This window comes from Nothobranchius furzeri, chromosome 10, assembly GCF_043380555.1.
Source record: "Nothobranchius furzeri strain GRZ-AD chromosome 10, NfurGRZ-RIMD1, whole genome shotgun sequence".
NCBI lineage: Eukaryota > Metazoa > Chordata > Actinopteri > Cyprinodontiformes > Nothobranchiidae > Nothobranchius > Nothobranchius furzeri.
Genome location: NC_091750.1, coordinates 47,923,840 through 47,944,676, shown reverse-complemented (window position 1 = coordinate 47,944,676; position 20,837 = coordinate 47,923,840). Strand labels below are relative to the sequence as shown.

General features: G+C 41.2%; 1 protein-coding gene across 1 annotated transcript; it reads left to right on the top strand.

Moving 5' to 3' along the window:
* Window positions 1-3,674: 3,674 nt before the first annotated feature.
* On the top strand, window positions 3,675-16,549 carry gucy2d (guanylate cyclase 2D, retinal). Its single transcript, XM_015960922.3, has 19 exons — window positions 3,675-4,174; window positions 5,825-6,821; window positions 6,899-7,200; window positions 7,282-7,654; window positions 7,744-7,828; window positions 7,915-8,023; window positions 8,119-8,238; window positions 8,564-8,644; window positions 8,773-8,949; window positions 9,035-9,191; window positions 9,277-9,426; window positions 9,602-9,750; window positions 9,832-9,995; window positions 11,263-11,455; window positions 12,270-12,444; window positions 13,230-13,328; window positions 15,342-15,436; window positions 15,521-15,603; window positions 15,690-16,549. The coding sequence occupies exons 2-19, from the start codon at window positions 5,978-5,980 to the stop codon at window positions 15,775-15,777; spliced, it is 3,444 nt and encodes a 1,147-aa protein (XP_015816408.3). The 5' UTR covers window positions 3,675-4,174; window positions 5,825-5,977; the 3' UTR covers window positions 15,778-16,549.
* Window positions 16,550-20,837: the final 4,288 nt, after the last annotated feature.

Here is a 20,837-nt window from a genome sequence, read left to right as displayed (position 1 = left end):
TAAGTTATTCAACAGAACATGAATAGTTATGACAGAAACAGTGTAAGAAATATCTTTATTTCCTTTTTTCACAGGCTCTCATAGAGCATAAAGTTTGTTTAAACAGCCACCTTTTCTGTGAATGAACACTGATGAAAAAAGCTGTTTCTGATCATTTAAATGTGGACGCTCTCACTAGGAAGAGAAACTGGTTTTTGCACTCCTTACGTTTAAACTACTAGATTTCATCTGTATCCAGTCCTGTGTCATGTTCAGCATCTCCACTTGAATTTACTGGATATCAAAAGGTTGTGGCTAAACAACTCACAGCTGCTCTTGATGAACATAATATCTATGATAGCTTCCAGTCAGGTTTTCGTAGAGCTCATTCTACTGAAACAGCTCTTCTTAGGGTCTCTAATGACCTTCTGACTCACAGTGATGCAGGGGACTGTTCTGTTCTGGTCCTGCTGGACCTGACTGCAGCCTCTGACACTGTTGACCATCACCTGCTACTAGAGAGGCTGAGAGACTGAGAGACTGGGTAGGCCTATCAGGAACTGCTCTGGAGTGGTTCTCCTCTTATCTTTCTGAGTGTTCCTTTTCTGTGGCCATCTCCAAGTTTAGGTCCTCCACCACTTCCCTTACCCATGGTGTCCCACAAGGTTCTGTGCTGGGGCCTCTGCTCTTCCTCCTCTATCTGCTTCCTCTTCAGCACATCCTGAGCTCCTTCAAAGGAATCTCCTACCATCTTTATGCAGATGACATCCAATTGTACATCCCCTTTAAGCCCCATGAGATGTCTAAGCTGCAGCTGTTACACACCTGCTTAGACTCTATTAAAACCTGGATGGCTGGGAGCTTTGTTCAGCTGAATGAAGATAAGACTGAGATCCTCATCTGTGCCCTAGACAAGCTGGTTCCCAAAGTCAGAGACTCTCTTGGTCAGCTTGCTTCCCACACCAAACCTTCTGTCAGGAATCTTGGCGTGACCTTTGACCCAGCTCTCACCCTGGATTTTCATGTCAGTTCTCTTGTTCGCTCTTCCTTCTTCCATCTCAGGAACATTGCTAAGCTAAGTCCCCTTCTGTCCTGCTCTGAACTTGAGACTGTTCTCCACACCTTCATCTCCTGACGCTTAGACTACTGTAACTCTCTTTTCACGTGTCTGAGCAGAACCTCCCTGAACCGTCTACAGGTGGTTCAGGATGCCTGTGCTCGGCTTCTGACCAAGTCCTCCAAACACACCCACATCACCCCGCTTCTCCTCCAGCTTCACTGGCTGCTAGTCAACTTCAGGGTTCATTTCAAGATCCTGGTTCTAGTCTATAGGGCCTTACATGGACAAGCACCATCTTACATTGGTGATCTTCTTAGCCCCTACACCCCCAGCAGGTCCCTGAGGTCCAGTGATCAAAGCCTACTGGTTGTGCAGCACCAGGCTAAAGACTAAAGGTGACAGATCATTTGCTGCTGTGGCCCCCAGACTCTGGAACTCTCTCCCCCTGAGCCTGAGATCAGTGGACTCAGTGGTCTCCTTTAAAAAGCAGCTGAAGACTCACTTGTTCAAGCTGGCTTTTGTATGACCTTCTTAAACCACTCTCTCTTTATTCTGCTCTCCCCACCTATTCCACCTTCCTCAGGATCCACTGATTTCCCTCTTTCCTATTCACTCTCTCTCTTTCTTAACATTTTTTAATCACAATTGCCTATTTTTGCTCACTTTAAATATATTTTTAAACATTTTCTTAATGTTTTTTTATATTTTTACATTTTTTGCTTTTGTGAAGCGCCTCGTGATTTTTATCTTGAGAGGCGCTATAGAAATGATACTTTCTTCTTCTTCTAGCTAGGGCTCATGGGAGCTAAACAGCTTTTATTCTAACTTTTATTAGGGATTGGTTTGTTTATAACCCATTTCAACCAGAATCTTTTCAAACTAAGAAAAATCATGAATTTTTATTCCTCAGTGTTATAATTATGTGAGAGTTGGCAGTGGCAGCGTAAAATGCACAGTGTTTGCAGATGGTGACAAAATATCTCTTTAGTTTGAGACTACTCACCCTACCTAATGTGGCTTTCAGGAAAATTCCCAGCTTTCCTCTACTGCTCTGATCCTGTGATCCTGGAGAGACAAAGTGATGTCACAGTGAGAGAAAATGCCAGACTTATTCACCTGATCAATTAAGGCGGCCCAGAAATAAAAGAGCCTACACCTTTACTATTGATCTACACACAGTCAGTTTTCTCGGCATTGTTAGAAACATTATTTTCTTAATCAGTAAAGGTCAAATTTTTAAAATACAGCTAACAATTTTCACATGACCTTGTGTGTTGCTAGTGCACTGTTTATTATCCCTCAAAGGCAAACATCTGACAGATTTAGTGTCAGTTTGGTTCCTTTTAATGTCTGACCGAAGCTGCTGCTTCTCTAAAATCATCTGACCTTGCTTTGGAGTGATCTCTTACTGTGCTGTCAGCCATGTCACTAAGAGGCTTGCGTGCTGCAGATCAGTTTAGCGAGGCCTCGCCTGACTAATCTGATTACTTCAACAAGTCTTCTACCACTGCGCAAGGCAGGACAAACGAGAACAAATCTATCCTCATATGTTGAGCAATCCACCATATTACGGAGGTCACAGAAAATGCATGTCTGCATTTTCTTTTTGAGCATCTTGACTCGAAAAGCTTTGTTTTTCCATGAGGCGTTTCTCGTCTCTTACAGGCTTAAATTCCAGCTGTCAGGTCAAAAGAGCGCCTTTCAGTGGCTTACCACAGATACCACTAGAGTATTTTCAGCCCCGTGCTCCAGCTTACATACATCTTGTGCCCTGATGAGCATCGCTCCAATAAGTACATGTGTAAGATGCGCATGCTGGGCTTTGCGTCTTCAGTCTGTGCTGAAAAGGCGGGGGCACAGAGTTCAAAGTGTGGGGAAAACTCATCAAATACTGAATCAGTCTAAATTATTTTCTATTTAGAGTTTTGAGAGATGTTCTGTTTATTTTTAATGCTTTTACCAGTTGCTCATCCACTTGTTGGAGCACATTTAAGTCAATATATCTCAGTCGCTGACTTCATTTGCAAAAAAAATAAAAACAAAATAAAAATGACAGCAAAACATTTAGAAAAACATTTGGATGTTTGCTTAAAAAGTTAAATACATATTGTTATTACATGAAATTTACATTTCCTTTTTTTCTTTTCTTGCTGTGGACACTGAAGGAACTAAAGCTGATAAAGACAATTGGGTTTAAGTTATTGATTTAAAGGTTTTATCAGTGATTAAACAACTCCTTCAGGCATGATTTTGTGATGACTGTTAACGTGGTGTAGCAGCAACAAGCGGTTAGAGGGAGATGTGACCTGGCTTTTGCCTAGTCGTCCTCATCATGTAGCCCAGTCCGTGTCACAGCAATAGGCATTACCAGATCGTGTGAGATCATGCATGATGTTGATTTCAAGATGTAACCAAAGCTATAAACACAGCTATAAAGTAATCTTCTCTCAACATAAAATGAAATTACGAGGGAGAAATGATGAATTTCTTGCTCTATGCAATTTTCAGGCTGCAGTTTTCTTACGTTCTGTCTGCATGCAGTCATTGCAAATCAGCTTTTTGTTGCACGTGAGCATCTTGCAAACGGTGAGCACACTTCTACTTTCACCTCTCTCCCCTTCTTCCTCACACCACCCTCCCCTCTGCACACACATTTCCCACACTAGTGTGGATTAAATGCTAAGGTAGGTTGAGAAGCCAAAAGCTTGTCACTCCTTCCCACTTTTTCCTTCCCTTTACTTCTCCTTAGCTTTTGATCTATCTGGACAATCTATTTTTACCAATCCAAATTCTGGATCAGGATTGCTCTTTATCTCTTAGGTACCTGTGGTTTGGGGTAGGTCCCAGTCCAAAACAGGGACGAGAAGACCCAACCTAAGCAAGAAGACCAGTCCACTGGAGAATATGGACACTTTTTATTCTTTTAGCACTTTCTTTCAGGAACTCTAACACAAGAAGAAACAATTGAACTCGTATTTGTGTTCTTTTTCACTCCTTATGACGCTTGGATTACTTTTATTTTTCATAATGAAAAACCAAAGATAACTTCATGTGCTGCGTATCTCTAATCCATCAGGAATGTAGGTGTTGTTTCGACACTGACTGACATGGCTGATGTATAGAAATCTGCTCCAGGTAAGATTTCAGTCATATCAAAGGCTCTTCCTTAAACTGGTTTGTCAAATAAATGTGAAGAACGTCTTTTTACAGCATATCTGAGATCTGCTCGTGAGATTTGCGCAGGAGGAAGGCCATCAGTACATAGAGTTCTCTATAATCTCTTGCAACTTTGCTGACGGCTGCGAACCCTAAACACTTCAGAGGAATGAACATTTTGATTTATTTAATTAATTAGTAGCACACTGAAACAAGACAAGTGTTTATTAGACCTTCTCTTACCTCAGAAACTGAGAGGACAATGTCTATGAGGTACCATTTTTTTTAAGTCATACAGTCATAACTTAACAGCAATATAATTGGGTTATTTAGCCTATCAGAAGAAAAAAACAATGGGAGTTCATTTTTCTAAGTCAAATTTTCACCATGGTTTTCATAGATTTATAAATATTAAAGATTCCAACTAAATATTTAGTTCAAAAGCTAAATATTTATTTTAGAGTTATATTTGTTTTACAAACCAAATATTTAGATCTGACATAAATATTTAGTTTGTAAAATAAACACGAAATTTACCAACTAAATATTTAATTTGGAGCTAAATATTTATTTTACAAACTAAATATTTTACTCCAAATTAAATATGTATTTTGGAGATAAACCTAAACATTGATTTTGCAAACTAAATGTTTAACCCCCAAATAAATATTTAGCTAAGATCTAAATATTTATTTAAAAAAATAAAGATTTAACTCTAAATTAAATATTTAGCTTGCTAACAAAATATTTAGTTTGGAACTTTAACATATATAAATATATGAATAACATGGTGACATTTGACTTTGGAAAATTAACTCCCATTTTTTCTCCTATGGTAGGCTAAATTACCCAAAATACTACTGTTATGACTCTTTGACTTTATAAATGGCACCCCATAGATGCCATTAGCAGAGACTATGATAGGCTTTCTGGTGTCTTCAGGATTACGTTATGTCAGTTAAATCCACGTAATTGTATATTTTACGTTTAAATATCTCTTTGAGTTGAGCTAAAACTATGATTTTTTTTCAGCCAAGTAGTATGAGTATTCACTTTTAGCTTTCTGAAGAGTGCTCAGGTGTGGTGAAAAGTTAAATGGCAGACAAGTGAAAAACTAAATGTTTTACTAAATATCTTTATCTTTTTTAAAACGTGTTTAATGAGACATGATTGATTTTAAGGACACAACAGTTTTATGTAAAAAAAAAAAAACCCAAAAAGCATAAAGTTAAATGCAAAGCATGCAACTCAAATAGAGTGGAAGGAAATCAAGAGATGTTTGAGAATTTTAAATCAGAGGCAAGAAGAAGCGAGGAGACAGATTTAGCTTCTGGTTACCTGGCATTCGATTTGAACTCTGTGGCTGTGACAGGGCTAATGAGCTTGTTACAGACCAACTATTAATTCTTCGAGGGACAGCGTGGGCTCAATGTCCTCAGTCAGCAATGGGGCCAGATGGACACTGACAAGATTCAAAATCACTTTGCGTTAAAGGAAAAAGCTTAGCAGGATTCAGGGAACGTGTCTTTATGTGAAGACAAGCCTGAGTCCCGGAGCTGGACAGTAAAAGTTGTAAAATCTGGTGTTAACAGTTTCCTAATTCTTTGCTCTCTTTTTTCCTGGAGGCAGTGATGGCTTGGGGTCTTGCTACCATCTGTCCACTTTTGGACTAGAAGTCTGCAGAGTGCTACGGGAGACATTCCCAATACCACAGACTCTCACACTCGCTGGTACAAACTCTCAGTTTACCTTTCTGAGGCATCAGAAAAACTGTGTGAGGGAATGGAAAATCAGAGAGACCCTCCCTGTCTGCACAACCTTGCCTACCACCCGCGATGGCGGCACCGCTCTGTCAAAGTATTACGAAAAAGGCATATATGGACAGTTGTTGCAGAGAGTTTTAGCAGGTGTAGTAAGTTTGGATTATTATCATCATCAAAATTACCATTGCCATCAAGCACTGTGCAGCACACCAGAACATGGAGGGGGAACTGGTTTCTTCTGTTATTACTCACAATCTTATTATACCCCTGTCAAGTCTGGGCAACTACATTCAAAGTGACCCTGGTTGGACCCTGGACTTGTGACCTCTTATACTCTAAGGCGCTACCTGACTTGGCGGCCCGCCTTGCCACCAGCCGCATAAACAAGAACCCCTACCTCAACAAAGGCTACTGGTATGACTACACTCTGATTAATGAGGACTGCAAGGCAACCCGAAGTCTTGTTCGCTTTGCTGATCTGGAAAGTTACGGGGCTGCTTTCCTGGGCCCTGCAAACTCCGGTTACTGCTCTTCAACTGCTTTGTATGCCAAAGAGTGGGATGTTGGAATTTTATCCTGGGGTTGTCTCAACCCTGATATAAAAACAGGAAACATGTATCGTACCTTCCTGAGGCCACTTCCATTGTCCTCCCAAGTACTTTTCACTGTGTTGAGGTACTTCCATTGGGCCCATGTGGCCATCATCTCAGAGGAGACAGATGTGTGGGAGTCCACCGGGCATGAGTTGGCCTCTTCACTAAGGACTCTTGGCCTGCCTGTCAACCCTGTAGTCACAATGGAGGCTGACAAGGAAGGGCCTCGGAGAGCTCTGACTAAAATACGAGAAGCAGACAGAGTCAGAGGTTGGTTATACATTTTCAAACATATAAACCTAACATGTTTTATTCCAAGTTAATCAAAGGTTTGTTGTTTGTTACAGTGATCATCATGTGCATGCCTTCTGTGCTGATTGGTGGCCAAGCCCAGTATAAGCTCCTGACAACAGCCTTAACAATGCGTATGATAGACCGCGGTTATGTGTTTATTCCTTACGACACTCTTCTGTATTCACTACCTTACAAAGACACGTACTACTATCAGCTTGGGAATGACACCAGGCTCCGTAAAGCCTATGACGGGGTTCTCACCATCACAATGGAATCTGGAGAGCGTAATTTCTACGAGGCCTTCAGAGATGCTCAGGACAACTTTGAGATACGAAGCAGCACGCCGCCAGAGCAGGTAAGACACTTCAGCAAAGTTCTACTGTGATAAAAAAAAAGAGAGAGTCAAGACAAATAAATGCCTTTGTGTATTTTCCAGGTTTCTCCTTTCTTTGGCACCATTTACAACATGATGTACTTCATAGCCATGGCTGCAGAGCAGGTCCGTTTAGACAGAGGCCGCTGGGTCACAGGTCAAATGCTGAGCCAAAGTGAAGGTGGCTTTGAGTTTGAAGGGTTCAATCAGCACCTGCAGGCTGGAAAGAATGGTGAAGGGATGCAGGCTAGTTATGTGGTCCTGGACTACAGTGGCATGGGCAACACACTCTACTCCACACACTTTCTTCATGCTACTCACACAGATGGAGAGACCGGCGGCTTGAAATATCTGGGTCGTTCAATCCACTTTGCAGGGAGCACTCCCTCCAAAGACTCAAGCTGCTGGTTTAGTCCATACTTTGCCTGTTCTGGAGGTTAGTGAGCTATCAGAGGAGATACATCTATGCCGGTGTGGTGGACAATACAGCGCAATCTAAGTTGTATTCTTCCTTTCTTTCCAAAGGCATGGATCCAGTCACACTCTTCTTTCTGTTTGTCCTGTTAGTTCTGTTTGCTGGATTTGTGATAAACATATTTCTCCATCTGAAGTGAGTATTGCAGAGTTAGAGCAGAATAACGTCTCACTATTCCTACCAGAAGCTCTCATGACTGTTTTATTTGGTCCTCACAACAGAAAAGGCAGAGTTGGGTTTAGCTTTGGAGGCGATGGAAGCAGCGGTGCTTCAAAGGTTGTCTTGACTCTGGATGATCTGGTCTTCATCAATACTCAAGTCAGCAAACGGGTCAGTTCTAAAGCACTGAATCCATACTAACCACTGTTCATGTTTCCATTTATTTACTGCCAGCTGACACTAATCCTTAAACTCTTTGTGAGCAGAAGCTAAACGATGAAAGTATAATGAAAAGCCAAGGGGACATGAAGACACCTCACCACTCAGTGTCTGGTCGCAGCTACTTAGCCTCTTCCCCAGACAGCTCCAATGTCGCCGTGTTTGAGGTGAGAAATAAACAAAATGTATGTTCTTCCTGTTTTGATGCAGTTACGAAGCTTTTGGAGGGCAACGGGGGCAGAGAAGTTAAGCACCCGCCTCGTAACACAAGTGTTGCTGGTTCAAGCTCTACTCAGTCTGTCACAGTGGCTGTGTCCTTGGGCAAGGCACTACTACATTGTAGCTCATCACCACTGCTGTGTGTGAATTTATGTGTACGTAGGTGAATGACTGTGTTGTAAAGCACCTTGGGGGGTTCTAAAAGGCGCTTTAGAAATACAGGACATTTACTCGTGATTTTACAGCTAATTTGTTGTTTTGTTTCCATTCTAGGGTGATTGGGTTTGGTTGAAGAAGTGTCCCACGGGAACGGTGTCAAGTGTCAGTAACAGCACTGAAGTGGTTTTTGTGAAGGTAAATGAATGTTCAAGAGATAAAGAAGGTTGTTTTAGTCTTGTTAGGTTGTTGGGTCAACCTAACAAGACCTTACTTTATTGCCATATAAGAAGTATAAAAAGTTGCATTCATTGTTTTCCTCTCAGCTCAGAGAGATGAGGCATGAAAACCTAAATCTGTTCCTGGGACTGTTCTTTGACTCCGGGATCTTTGGCGTTGTGACTGAGCACTGTACCAGGGGCAGCTTGGAAGATCTGTTGGCCAATGAAGAAGTGCGTCTGGACTGGATGTTCAAGTCTTCCTTGTTAATGGATCTGATCCGGGTGAGACTCTCTAAACAAACTCTACACGATGCATGTCACCCCCAATCAAACCGTCTCATTACACATTTCCATTCTCCAAAATTAGGGAATGAAATACCTTCATCATCGGGACATCATCCACGGACGGCTCAAATCCCGTAACTGTGTGGTGGACGGGCGCTTTGTGCTGAAGGTGACAGAATACGGCTTCAATGAAATTCTGATCGCACAAGACATCGACTTAGATGAGGAAAAGCCTGAAGGTGAGACCTTACATCGAATAGTAGCTTTTATTTTTTTTAGCTTGTCATGGTTTTGTTCATGGTAATGTAACCTTTTTTCAACAAGACCTGCTTTGGACGGCCCCGGAGCTGCTGCGAAACTCAAATGAGAGGAGGAGAGGCACTTTCTGTGGAGATGTCTACAGTTTTTCCATTGTTGTGCAGGAGGTCATTTCTCGCTCTACACCTTTCTGCATGCTGGACATGCCCCCAAAGGGTGAGTGACTTGACACAAACCAACAAGCTCAAAGCATGAAATTTCAGACTGAACTGAGGAAAAAAAGGACTGTTTTTGAAAATGCCTCTTAAGAGGGAGTTACATTCACAAATAGATGATGAAACATTTGTGCGTAACCTATTTTCATGTGTTTCCTGTGCTTGCATGTGGACAGAGATCATCAACAAGGTGAAAAACCCTCCTCCTCTGTGTCGACCCATTATCTCAGTGGAAGAGGCTCCTTTAGACGTAATACAGTTAATGAAACAGGCCTGGAGCGAAGAGCCGGAGAAGAGACCAAACTTTGAGGACATTTTCAAGCAGGTACAAGTCCTGAAAACAAATAGTTCTCTGATGGTTTTGAAGTGAATCGATCCTTACTGTTGGCTCTTTTTCTCATGGCAGTTCAAGTGCATCACAAAGGGAAAAAAGACCAACCTGATAGATTCGATGCTGCGGATGTTGGAACAGTACTCCTCCAACTTAGAGGATCTGATCAGAGAGAGGACAGAGGAGCTGGAGGTGGAGAGACAGAAAACGGACCAGCTGGTGGCTCAGATGTTGCCCAAGTAAGAGTCCAACAGCTTTCATTGATGCTTGAAAGATGAGGTCAAACTGTTGTGTCCTGGTTGGAATGTGAGATTTTGACATTAACAAGCAGCAAAAAGGACCAAGGAGACTGCAAATTGTTGTGTTAATAAAATACATCTAAAGGTTTCCCTTCAAGGTCTCATTCACGTTTTTCTTTAATGAATCTGCTGTGGTCTCTAGTAGGAATGAATGGATGCCTTGAGAGTTGTTTTCTGTGAAAGACAAAAGCTCTCGCATTGTTTAAAGGGATTTAAGTTTGTTGAAGGAGTGAGGGGGCGGAAAACAACAGGATTTAATATTCATGAAAACAGCATTGAAACTCTTCCGCTGCCTTCTTTCTCTCTTTTTCTTGGGTAATAAATAGTAGCACTGATGTGTCGTCTTCATAAAAAACACAAGCCAGAACACGTTCAGCCATGCTATGGAGCTGGGTCACACAGGATGCGCCACGCCACTGAGCGCTTCTTGGAAAATCGAGCGATAGTCATTGAGCGGGACTTGAGAACAGGAAGCTGAAAGTGACTCTTTTGTTTTTACATGATCAGACTTGGCGTTGTGTTTTGTGAACTCTAATTCATAAAAAACGAGCAAGTAGGTTACTTATTAGAATATTTATCAATAGTACTTTAAAGTAATCAATTCTGCGGATGGGTTTACGCCGTGAAGCCGTTCCGTGTTGTGATGTCTGTTGTAAAGAACTCCACAATGTTGCAAACTGCCGCGGTGCTTGAAACATGCGCCCTAGGCGCATCTTGCTAATGGTTAGCTTCTATTAGCCCAGACTAGTGCTCTACTATCCGCTTTACAAAGGTCGTACGCCATGGTGAGCGAGGCCATGAAGACTCATTTTAGACGTAGAAAAGACAGGATTTTTCTGACCCAAATGTTTCCCTGTCTATTTCCATTCTGCGGCTAATGCAGGTGATAGAGGTTAAAGAAAATGTTCACATTTAGCATCCATGTGAAACTGAACGTGACCAATCGTATTTCAAAAAATACAAGTTTTACAGCTGAATAAACTATTACTACAAAGGAAAAAGTAAATCTAAGAACTATTTTCATTTTGCATATTAAACAACTGAGATAGATATATATGTATACTGTATATATATATATATACATTATGTTATAGTAAATATGCTATAGTAACAGGAGATACTAAAATAACTACAAAAACTTTTGCAGTTTTGTTTTCTACATGCTTGACTGTCAGCCTGTTCTTCACCAATCATCTTCTTCCTTCAGGTCTGTTGCCCAGGCGCTGAAGTTGGGGAAACCTGTGGAGCCGGAGCACTTTAGTGAAGTCACGCTTTACTTCAGTGACATCGTGGGTTTCACCACCATCTCAGCTCTCAGCGAGCCCATCGAGGTGGTCGACCTTCTCAATGACCTCTACTCGCTGTTCGATGCTATTATTCCCCTGCACGATGTCTACAAGGTTTGTCGTCTATCTGAAAGAGTCACCGCTTGAAAACAGTTTTGATGGTAACTTTTTGTGTGCTTGTCTCTTGACTCCTGGAAAAATTATAGTTGATATTTAACAGATTTATCTTACTTTGTAGAAAACATAGAATTTGATGGAATTTACTCGGGCAGTTAGTGTGTATTTTATTGTAAATTTTGTACAACACTATGAAAGTAATGTATGTGATACTTGTCTTGATAAATATTTAACAGATTCTTTGGATGAGATGTGAAACAAAAACAATCCTGTTATTTAATTTAAAGTTAAAGTCAAAGTTCCATTAGTTGTCACACACACAATCATGTGTGTGTGACATTTGTTCTCCGCATTTGACCCATCCCCTGGGGGAGCGGTGAGCTGCAGACACAGCTGCACCCCATTTCGTGGTTTAACCCCCCAATCCAACCCCTTAATGCTGAGTGTCAAGCAGGGAGGCACTGGGTCCCATTTTTTTCAAAGTTTTTGGTATGACCTGACCAGGAATTGAACCCTGATCTCCCAGTCTCAGGGGGGACACTCTACCACTAGGCCACTGAGCTGGTCACATTTATTTCTAATATTTGTTTTTTGTAATTAAATGACAGAGACTGTGTAATAATAAGTAGGATATTTGTGCAACATATGCTGCCAGATATATATATATATATATATATATATATATATATATATATATATATATAGACATTTCATTAGCTTCATTTCTGATTCTAAAACCTCCTGAGAAAGATTTAAACACATTCCCTGAGTTCATGCACCTTGCTCAGCTCCTCTTTTCTGTGGCCTTCAGGTGGAAACCATTGGAGATGCCTACATGGTGGCTTCAGGAGTTCCCACCAGAAATGGGAACCGCCACGCAGCTGAAATGGCCAACATGTCCCTGGATATTCTCCATTGCATTGGAACCTTCAAGGCGAGACACATGCCTGACATAAAAATCAGGATACGTATTGGCCTGCACTCTGGTGAGGAACACGCTTGTCTGTAATGCTCAGTGAAGTCAGAGGTGATATTAACATGCAGCTGCGTAAAAGACAGAAAATATTAAAGTTGTATGTTTACTAAACTAAACATAAATGCATCAGAACATCTAGACTTTGGATTAAGTAAGACAAATATGTCAGCTTATAATACAAAAGATGACAAAATTTATGCTAATTGCAAACGTCTGGAAAAATTACTCAACCTTATGAGTTTTTCCTACAAATGCATGAAAAAATTAACCTTTTTAGCACAGCAATATTCTAAAAAATGTAAATTGTTTGAATTCAAATGGGTTCAATCTTCATTTGGAAGTGAACAAGAGTTAAAGTAGAATCCAAGCTGCTAAATCAAGGAGATATTTTTACCTCCTTTATCCTCGTCTGAAACTTATTCCTGGAGCAGTGAAACACTATCCACTTAGAGCGCTTTCATCCAATTAAGACACTGGGCACTTGGATTTCTGACTCTAGCTGGTGACTTTCTTAATGCGCTGGTTGGTGGCACGCTGGCATTAAAGAAAGAAAGAAAAATTCTGCTAGAACGTTCGCATTAAAGATAAATAAATGAACAGCAGAGAGAATTGGAATCACAGAAGAAATCAGTGAAAATCGAATGGTCATGTGAGTCAAAAGTTATGAAAGTCAAGAGGAAGTGGTTTGTTTAACCCCCAAGTGTGTGTGTGTGTGTGTGTGTGTGTGTGTGTGTGTGTGTGTGTGTGTGTGTGTGTGTGTGTGTGTGTGTGTGTGTGTGTGTGTGTGTGTTTCAGGCCCAGTCGTGGCAGGTGTAGTTGGCCTAACAATGCCTAGATACTGTCTGTTTGGAGACACAGTCAACACAACATCTCGAATGGAGTCCACATCGTTGCGTGAGTGTCTTCTCATCCTTTTTGTCTCAGTTTTATTTAATTATATTATTTTTATTAAAATATCTGACTGGAGGATGAATATGTGACAATTTGACTTAATGCTGCTTCAGGTTAAACTGGGTTCTAAGACACCAGTTTGCAGTAATACTTTAACACCATTGGCAGAGTACCAAGTCCAGCTATTTGAATGAATATAAGTAATTTTCTCCAGATTTTTATCTACGAAATTATAAAAAAAAAGTTTTTAAATGCAAAATTAATTAAACCAGGTGTTTCTACTCTGACAGCTGGACATTGCTGTATAAAAGTGTTTATTTGTTGTATTTGAAATGACTTACCTGTACGTGGCTTTCTGTTATATTAAAAACCTAATACTGTCAGAAGCAGAGCAACAACGGGTCTTCTACTGCCACCATGTGGCTTGAACAGCACACAACACCCAGACTTCTGCCTGATTCAACAAAAACACTTCTTAAAAACTTCCAGAGATGGGAATTGTGGCATCAACAAGTCATCTCCATGTTGTGTTTTTGTTCTGATCAGCAACTGAACCAGGTTCATTCACTGTGCTCAGCTCAGCTCAACTCAACTCAGCTCAAGCTTTAATTCTAACGCGCCTTACAGGCACAGGGGTGACACCAAAGCGCTGCACAGACATGTATTAGTAATAACAGGACAAGATTTAAAAAATAAATAAAAACAGCATGCAAATTGCACTAATAAAAGAAAATAAAAGCAGACGGCCTCAGGTAAAGGCCAGATCAAATAAAAAAGTTTTTAGCCTGACCTTAAAAACTGACTCCGATGGTGAAGCACGCACGTTAAAGGGTAACTCATTCCAGAGTTTCAGGCCTGCCACGGAAAAAGCCCTGTCTCCTCTTGTCTTTAAAGGAGAACTACGAGTAGGAGACTATTGTCTGTGGAGTGCCCGTGCTCGTGTATCAGTGTCTGCAAATATGCAGGAGCCAGTCTATTTAACGATTTAAAAACCAACTAAAGCACTTTATAATTAATCCAGAAATCCACAGGCAGCCAGTGCAAGGATTCCAAGGCCGGAGAGACATGGTCAAATTTCCTTTTTTCCACCAAAAATTTTGCAGCCACATTTTGCACTAGTTACAGCCTTGCCAAATTTGCCCTGGTCGCTCCAAATAGGATGGAATTACAGTAGTCAATCCGTGCTGTACTGTAATAAAAGCATGGACTACTGTTTCCAGGTGTTGTATTGTCAGGAATGGTTTTATTTTAGCTCAACAGCGCAGGTGATAAAAAGAGGTGGACAAGACTCCATTTACGCGGGCATCAAAACCCCAGGCATTGTCAAGTTTAACGCCAAGGTTTGTGACAGCTGTCTTTACCTTTAAATTAAATGGCCCAAAGCCAAGCGAGGTGGTATCAATGCGGCCATTAGGTCCAAATAGGACTGCCTCTGTCTTGTCCTCGTTGAGACACAAATAATTTGCCAACAACCACTTCTTCACATCAAACAGGCAGTCTCCCCCTCCACTGAGGGGGATATAAAGTTGGCAGTCAACAGCGGAAAAAAAAGAAAACTAATGTCAAAATGATGGAAAATATCCCCCAATTGGGAGAATATAGATCAAAAACTGAAGTGGTCCCAGCACAGAACCCTGGGGAACACCCCTGGGGAGTTGCGAGGAGGCAGACGAGAAACCACCCATTCTGACGCAAACGGTTCTGTTTGAAAGATACAATCTGAACCACTCCAGACCCGAACCTGAGACACCCACATGCTGTCTGAGGCGGTCAATTAACACACTGTGATCCACCGTGTCAAAAGCAGCTGTGAGGTCAAGCAAAATGAGTAGGACAGACTCACACGATCTGTGGCAAGCTGACTGAAATCACCTGGTTTAGTTGCTGAGCTAAAAAAAACAAGGCATGAAGATGACTTGTTGATCCCACATTTCCCCATCTCTGGAAACTTCTAAACAGATTATATTTTGTACTCTGTGTGTAAAAAACTGACCAGTTTTCTTGTATTTTGCATAGCTTACAGAATCCACGTCAATCAAACCACCGTTAACCTCCTGAACGACTTGAAAATGGGATACCAGATTCAAATCAGAGGCCTGACAGAGTTAAAGGTAAGATGAATGACTCAGAGCACTCATGAGTGTAAACTACGACCACACACCCATGCATGAACGCAAACCATCATCTGTTTGTAGGGAAAAGGAGTTGAGACCACATACTGGTTGGTGGGGAAAGACGACTTCCACAAGGCTCTTCCAGTCCCAATAGAAGTTAAAGAGTGAGAAAATGTTTTATATGTTTACTACATTTTATAGTAATGAAGTTTAATGTTTTTTACATGGAAATGTTGTTTTCTTATTGCAGTTTGGGGGTCAACCATGGGATCGGTTTGGAGGAGATTCCCGTCGACAGAAGGCAGAAATTCCTAGATCGACAGAAGAAAACAAACTAACTGGAGGTTTTCGTATACTTTAAAGAAAACACAAACCAGATCAGTGACTGTGTGTCTCACTTTTTTGATGTGGCTTCACCAGAATTGTATCTCCAAAGCAAATTTTCCTTTTTACGTTTTCTCTATTTGTAGTTTTAACAGGGCAATGCCACAATAAATCCTGCATTTTTACAGTTTCCTTCCCACCAAAACACATAAATACAGCAACATTTTAGGGGCGGAGTCACATTACAGGTCAGACGTGTGTGTTTGTGTATGTACCAGACGTTGTGCACTGTGGAGGTAAAACATGGTTTGTTAATTTAGAAACGGATTCATATCTGGTCTAAAAGGACATGATTGATTTGTTTTTCTGTTACTATTCGACCACTGGGGATTAAAATTAAAACAAATGATTCCCAAAGAACTTTTTCAGGAGTGGAATTTATCACCATCATTTTTTGAACCTATAAACATAACTTTAAATACCTTTTTTTTTTTAAATCCAGCCCTGATTGGTTGCATTTTCTGGTTTCCCTTTCAGTCAACATTCGACACTCTGCATGCACGCCTGAAATGTTCAGCACAGACTTCTAACTTATTATATCTATTCTGCAATGATGCACAGAGAGTTTAATGATGAATAAGTCTGTAATGTTATGCTTCAGCAGGCTGAACTGTTTCTTTGTGTCTGTTTTCCAACCAAACAGTCACGTTTCGCCATTTTTTTGTATATACTGTAAATGTGTGCTTTGCTTCCTGCACTGTTGGGAGCATTTTTCAGTTTCTTTTGAGCTTCAGACAGAAACTGAGACAAATGAAACACAGGAGCTCAATCTCATTGTGTTCAAACAGCAAGAAGCTGCATCGCTGGACTAATTCTGGAGTACTGAAAGGCGGACGATGTCAGGATGGGAATTCGCTCTAAAATCAAACTGCACACCTCTTGGCTTCTTCTCCCCCCTTTTTTACTTGGCAGCTTGCTGCTGATCACTTTCGACCTCTACTGAATTGCTGAAGTAGCTGACTGTATGGCATAAAAAACAAAAACTGATGACGTAATTATCAGGTTGCTTGTGGTGTATTCTTTCACATCATTAACTGTTTAGTGGTATTGGCTGTTCAAGCATAAAGAAACCCATGAAAACGAGGACTCGTGCGGTCCTGAAACAAAAGAGAAGGGGTCTGCATGTTTCTTTAATTGATGGGTATCGCAAAATCTACAAAATGACTATTCCTGTTTTTTAGCTGATGACTGTCTTTGCAACTTTTTTTAGATTTATAATCAATTTGCCAAACAGATAGATCACATCAAAACTGAATGGGGCTCATTGTTCATTTTGAAAGTGATCTCAGTGTGTTTCTGTAAATAAATAATGGTTTTAGTGAAGACTGTGTGGTCTGTTTTTGCTGCCCACCATCAATTCTGTTGAAGCTAATCTCCTAAATGGTGTCCTGATGCTGTTTGGTATTATGCTTCACAATCAGTGAATCAATAAATAATACGTTGGAAAAAGCTGGTAAATCAAAGTAAATATCGTGAAGCTTTTTGTCTACATCAGATTCCTTTAGGAGTTTGGTCTCTTTGTTGATGTAACTGCTTGAAAGTGATGAAGATCCTTCAGTAGTATTGATCTTTACACTGAACTTGCACTAAATAGTGAGGTGGCTGATAATTTTATTTAAACCAGAACATTAGCAGATTGTGTCTGCACAGCTCACAGGAATGACCTGTTTGTTCTTATTTCTGCAGGTTTTCTTTCATCGCTTTGAAGGCTGCTTTATTAAAGACATATTATGCAAAATGTCATATTTTTAAATCGTTTTCTTGAGCCAGTATGTGCTAAAACGAACCTTTACATGGTTAATGATATGTCACTCAGACCCCCACTGCCCTCTGTGGCATAAATATTGCACTTGCAACTTCAGAGTGCCGGTCCGGCCCCTGTTGGATTTAGTAAAGTGGAGCTGACATGCCTGGTGGGTCTACTTCCAACATGATTCTTGCATGTTTTAGATCGTGAACACTGCTGATTTGTTTGATTTTGTGATAAACCGCTCTTATAGAAACTAATGAAGGCTGAGGAGAAATTCAGCAGTTAACGTGACAATGTGTAATTTTACCCTTAAAGTGACAATGTGTAGTTTTTACAATTAATTTCTGGAAATATCCATCAAAATGTTGTAAATGAATTAAAAGATGCCCAGTTTTTGAATAATATTGGCAGTTTCATAACATATAACCATAAAAATCTTTTCTAAAATACATGGGAGCGGGTCTAAGTCTCTGGGCGACGCCAAATTGGATGTCATGTTTTCTTCTACGGGAGCCCGGGAAGACAAAATGCATTTACTGATTTTTAACAAAAGTTACAACACTTTCACGAACAATAAACGTTGTTGTTTTACACATTTACCTCTTCACTTGTTGCCAGCAAGCCCCCATAATTCGGGTCTGGATATGAAGCAAAACAGGAAGTGACAAATCCACTGGGGGCTGGTGTCAGAAGCAAGCAAATCCTCATTGACTCCCATGTTAAAAATACCAATTTCACAGCAGAAATAAACATGTTTACAGCCTGATTCCAAAACATGTTTTAGGTTTAATAGATCTAGCTTATACTCATGACAACTCTGAGGGGGTGAATTTTTTCTCACTCTTCTGTTTAAGTGTATTAAAGGGGCATTATGGAAGTTTAACAGCCAAAACATTTGTAGAAATAATAAATTTCTTCTTAATACATTCTCCTGCAACGCCCTGGTCCTGTAGAATGAGCCCTGGCATTTTTACTGTGATTGCCTATTTTTCTGTAAAATCACAGAAAAAGAGAGCTGCTCAGGTCGAGCAGGCTGCTTCATGCGCGTTCACGCTCAGGCATCGCCCTCCGAATCGTTCTTTGAACGTTGTTTCAGCTGTCATCAAGGATATAAATGTTACAGATATAAAAGACATCATTGGCGCTGTAGCTCACCTAGTAAGATGATGGACTTTCATGCAGAAGACTTGGGCTCGAGTCTGGGTGTGAACATATTTTATTTAGTTTCTGTTTTACATTAATGGTATTTTTTACAGTACGATGCCCACATTTTTATTTGAGACTCGCCGAACGGCATTGAATTCACAGATAAAAAAGATGTGGGTTCAACTTTCATTTTGGAACAAATTTTCAAGCAAGGGAATGGAATGATCTGAGCATGCAGGAGGGAGGACTGACCCATCTTAAACCTTTGTCGGCTGTGCTGAAGAGAAAGGTACAGAACCAAATTATTTAATTAATTAGCTGCACGTTTTCCTGTCCTCTGTCCTCCGGGCCACACACACACACACACACACACACACACACACACACACACACACACACACACACACACACACACACACACACACACACACACACACACGGGACTGTCTCAGCTGTTATTTTCATTAAGGAGTGTGCAAGTACAGCATGCGCGCCTCGTGCACGAGCCTACTATTGAAGCTGCCGTTACGCTTTTGGCCTGAGGGGGAAATCGTGAGTATAAAAATTCAAAACTACATAAAGTCCCTTTAAATGCCTAAAATTCAGAATAATTAATGAGCATCAGACCCACATGACTGCAGAGCTAGCTCCAGGGAAAGGCCTCAGCCTGAGCCTCGGCCTCGCCTTAAAACTGTTCCGCGATTTTCAGTCTCTAAACTTAGACCATTAGTTATGCCATTTGTGTACTCTTTTTGGATATTATTTGTGCAATTGTTGAACAAAAAGACTTGCTGTGGTATTAACTGCACTAATAGAGCGTCCAAAGAGTCTCCACTTCTTTTTTTCGGTAAGTAAAATTATATTTATGTATTTTCGGTCACTGCCGCTCTTGCGCTAGCTGAGCTTAGATTTTAACATGTACTGTTTAACCATTAAATTTAAATGTAATGGGGTAAACCCCAGTGCATTTAACACAATGCTGTATTTTTCAAAATGGGTTGAAATATAACATGCTGGTGGAGCTGGGTTCCGACTATCGGTATGGTCCCCTCCCCTCAGCGACAGCTCTGCGCATCTCTGATCGCAGCGGCGCCTGTCTGCTGCGCAGCTGCCGGCTTGTGGAGCTCTTGGATGGAAACCGATGTTTTCCACTTGGTTCTCCCCAGTGGCAGCTCAACGCATCTCTGATCGCAGCGGCGCCTGCTGCTGCACGGCTGCTGGCTTGTGGAGCTCTCGGGAGACCTTTGTGTTCCACACGGTTTTACCCAGCGGTCAGCCCGGCGCATCTCTGACTCAGAAACTCTGGTGTTGTGCACAGCTAACTCTGGTTGTAGCTAGATAGCTACCTCCATTAGCTTAGCTCCCACCTCTGCGTTAGCTTTGAGTTAGCTTGTAGCTACATCGCTTTAGTTCGACGAATGTCGTCATTTGATCCCAGCCTTGCAGCCTAAATAAGCCTCAGCTCCACCTCTTTTCTCTTTTATGGAATTGTCTGGGCTTAACGGAACCTATGACACGGTCAAAATGGTGGTGGTGGCCACCTCCCATTTTGGCACAAACACTTATAATTGGAGCCTATAGAGCTCCGGGAGTTGACGTCACTTCTCCCGGCATGCAACATTTCAAATCGAAACGGCGCCATATTGGCAGGCAGAAGCCGGCAGCTGGACTATTTGTTATTGTCAGAAAACTCAATCAAACGGGAAATATGGTAGATTCCTGTTGTGCCCCAGGATGCAGAACAGACGCGGACGACATAAGGAATGAGTCATCTACAGGATTCCCCAAGATCCGGAGCGCCGCAAACGTTGGATCATTATAATAAAACGCGCTAGTGACCGGGCAAAAATGAAGCTGTGGGATCCCGAGAGTAAAGGTTTTCACTTATGCAGCGACCACTTCATATCAGGTACTTAAACCAACGTTTCCTCAACTGTGTATGGTATTTATTTTAAATGCTTTTATTACGATTCTTAGTGGGCTTCCTAAACTTATTTTGGCGTGGCTTTTTCTGTCTTATTACTCACAGCAACAAGTAAACATCACGTAAAACGGTGCCTCGTGAGTTCTGCGAGCTGCCGTTTCCCTGTTTTATGATGACAGCAATTAACCAGCTAA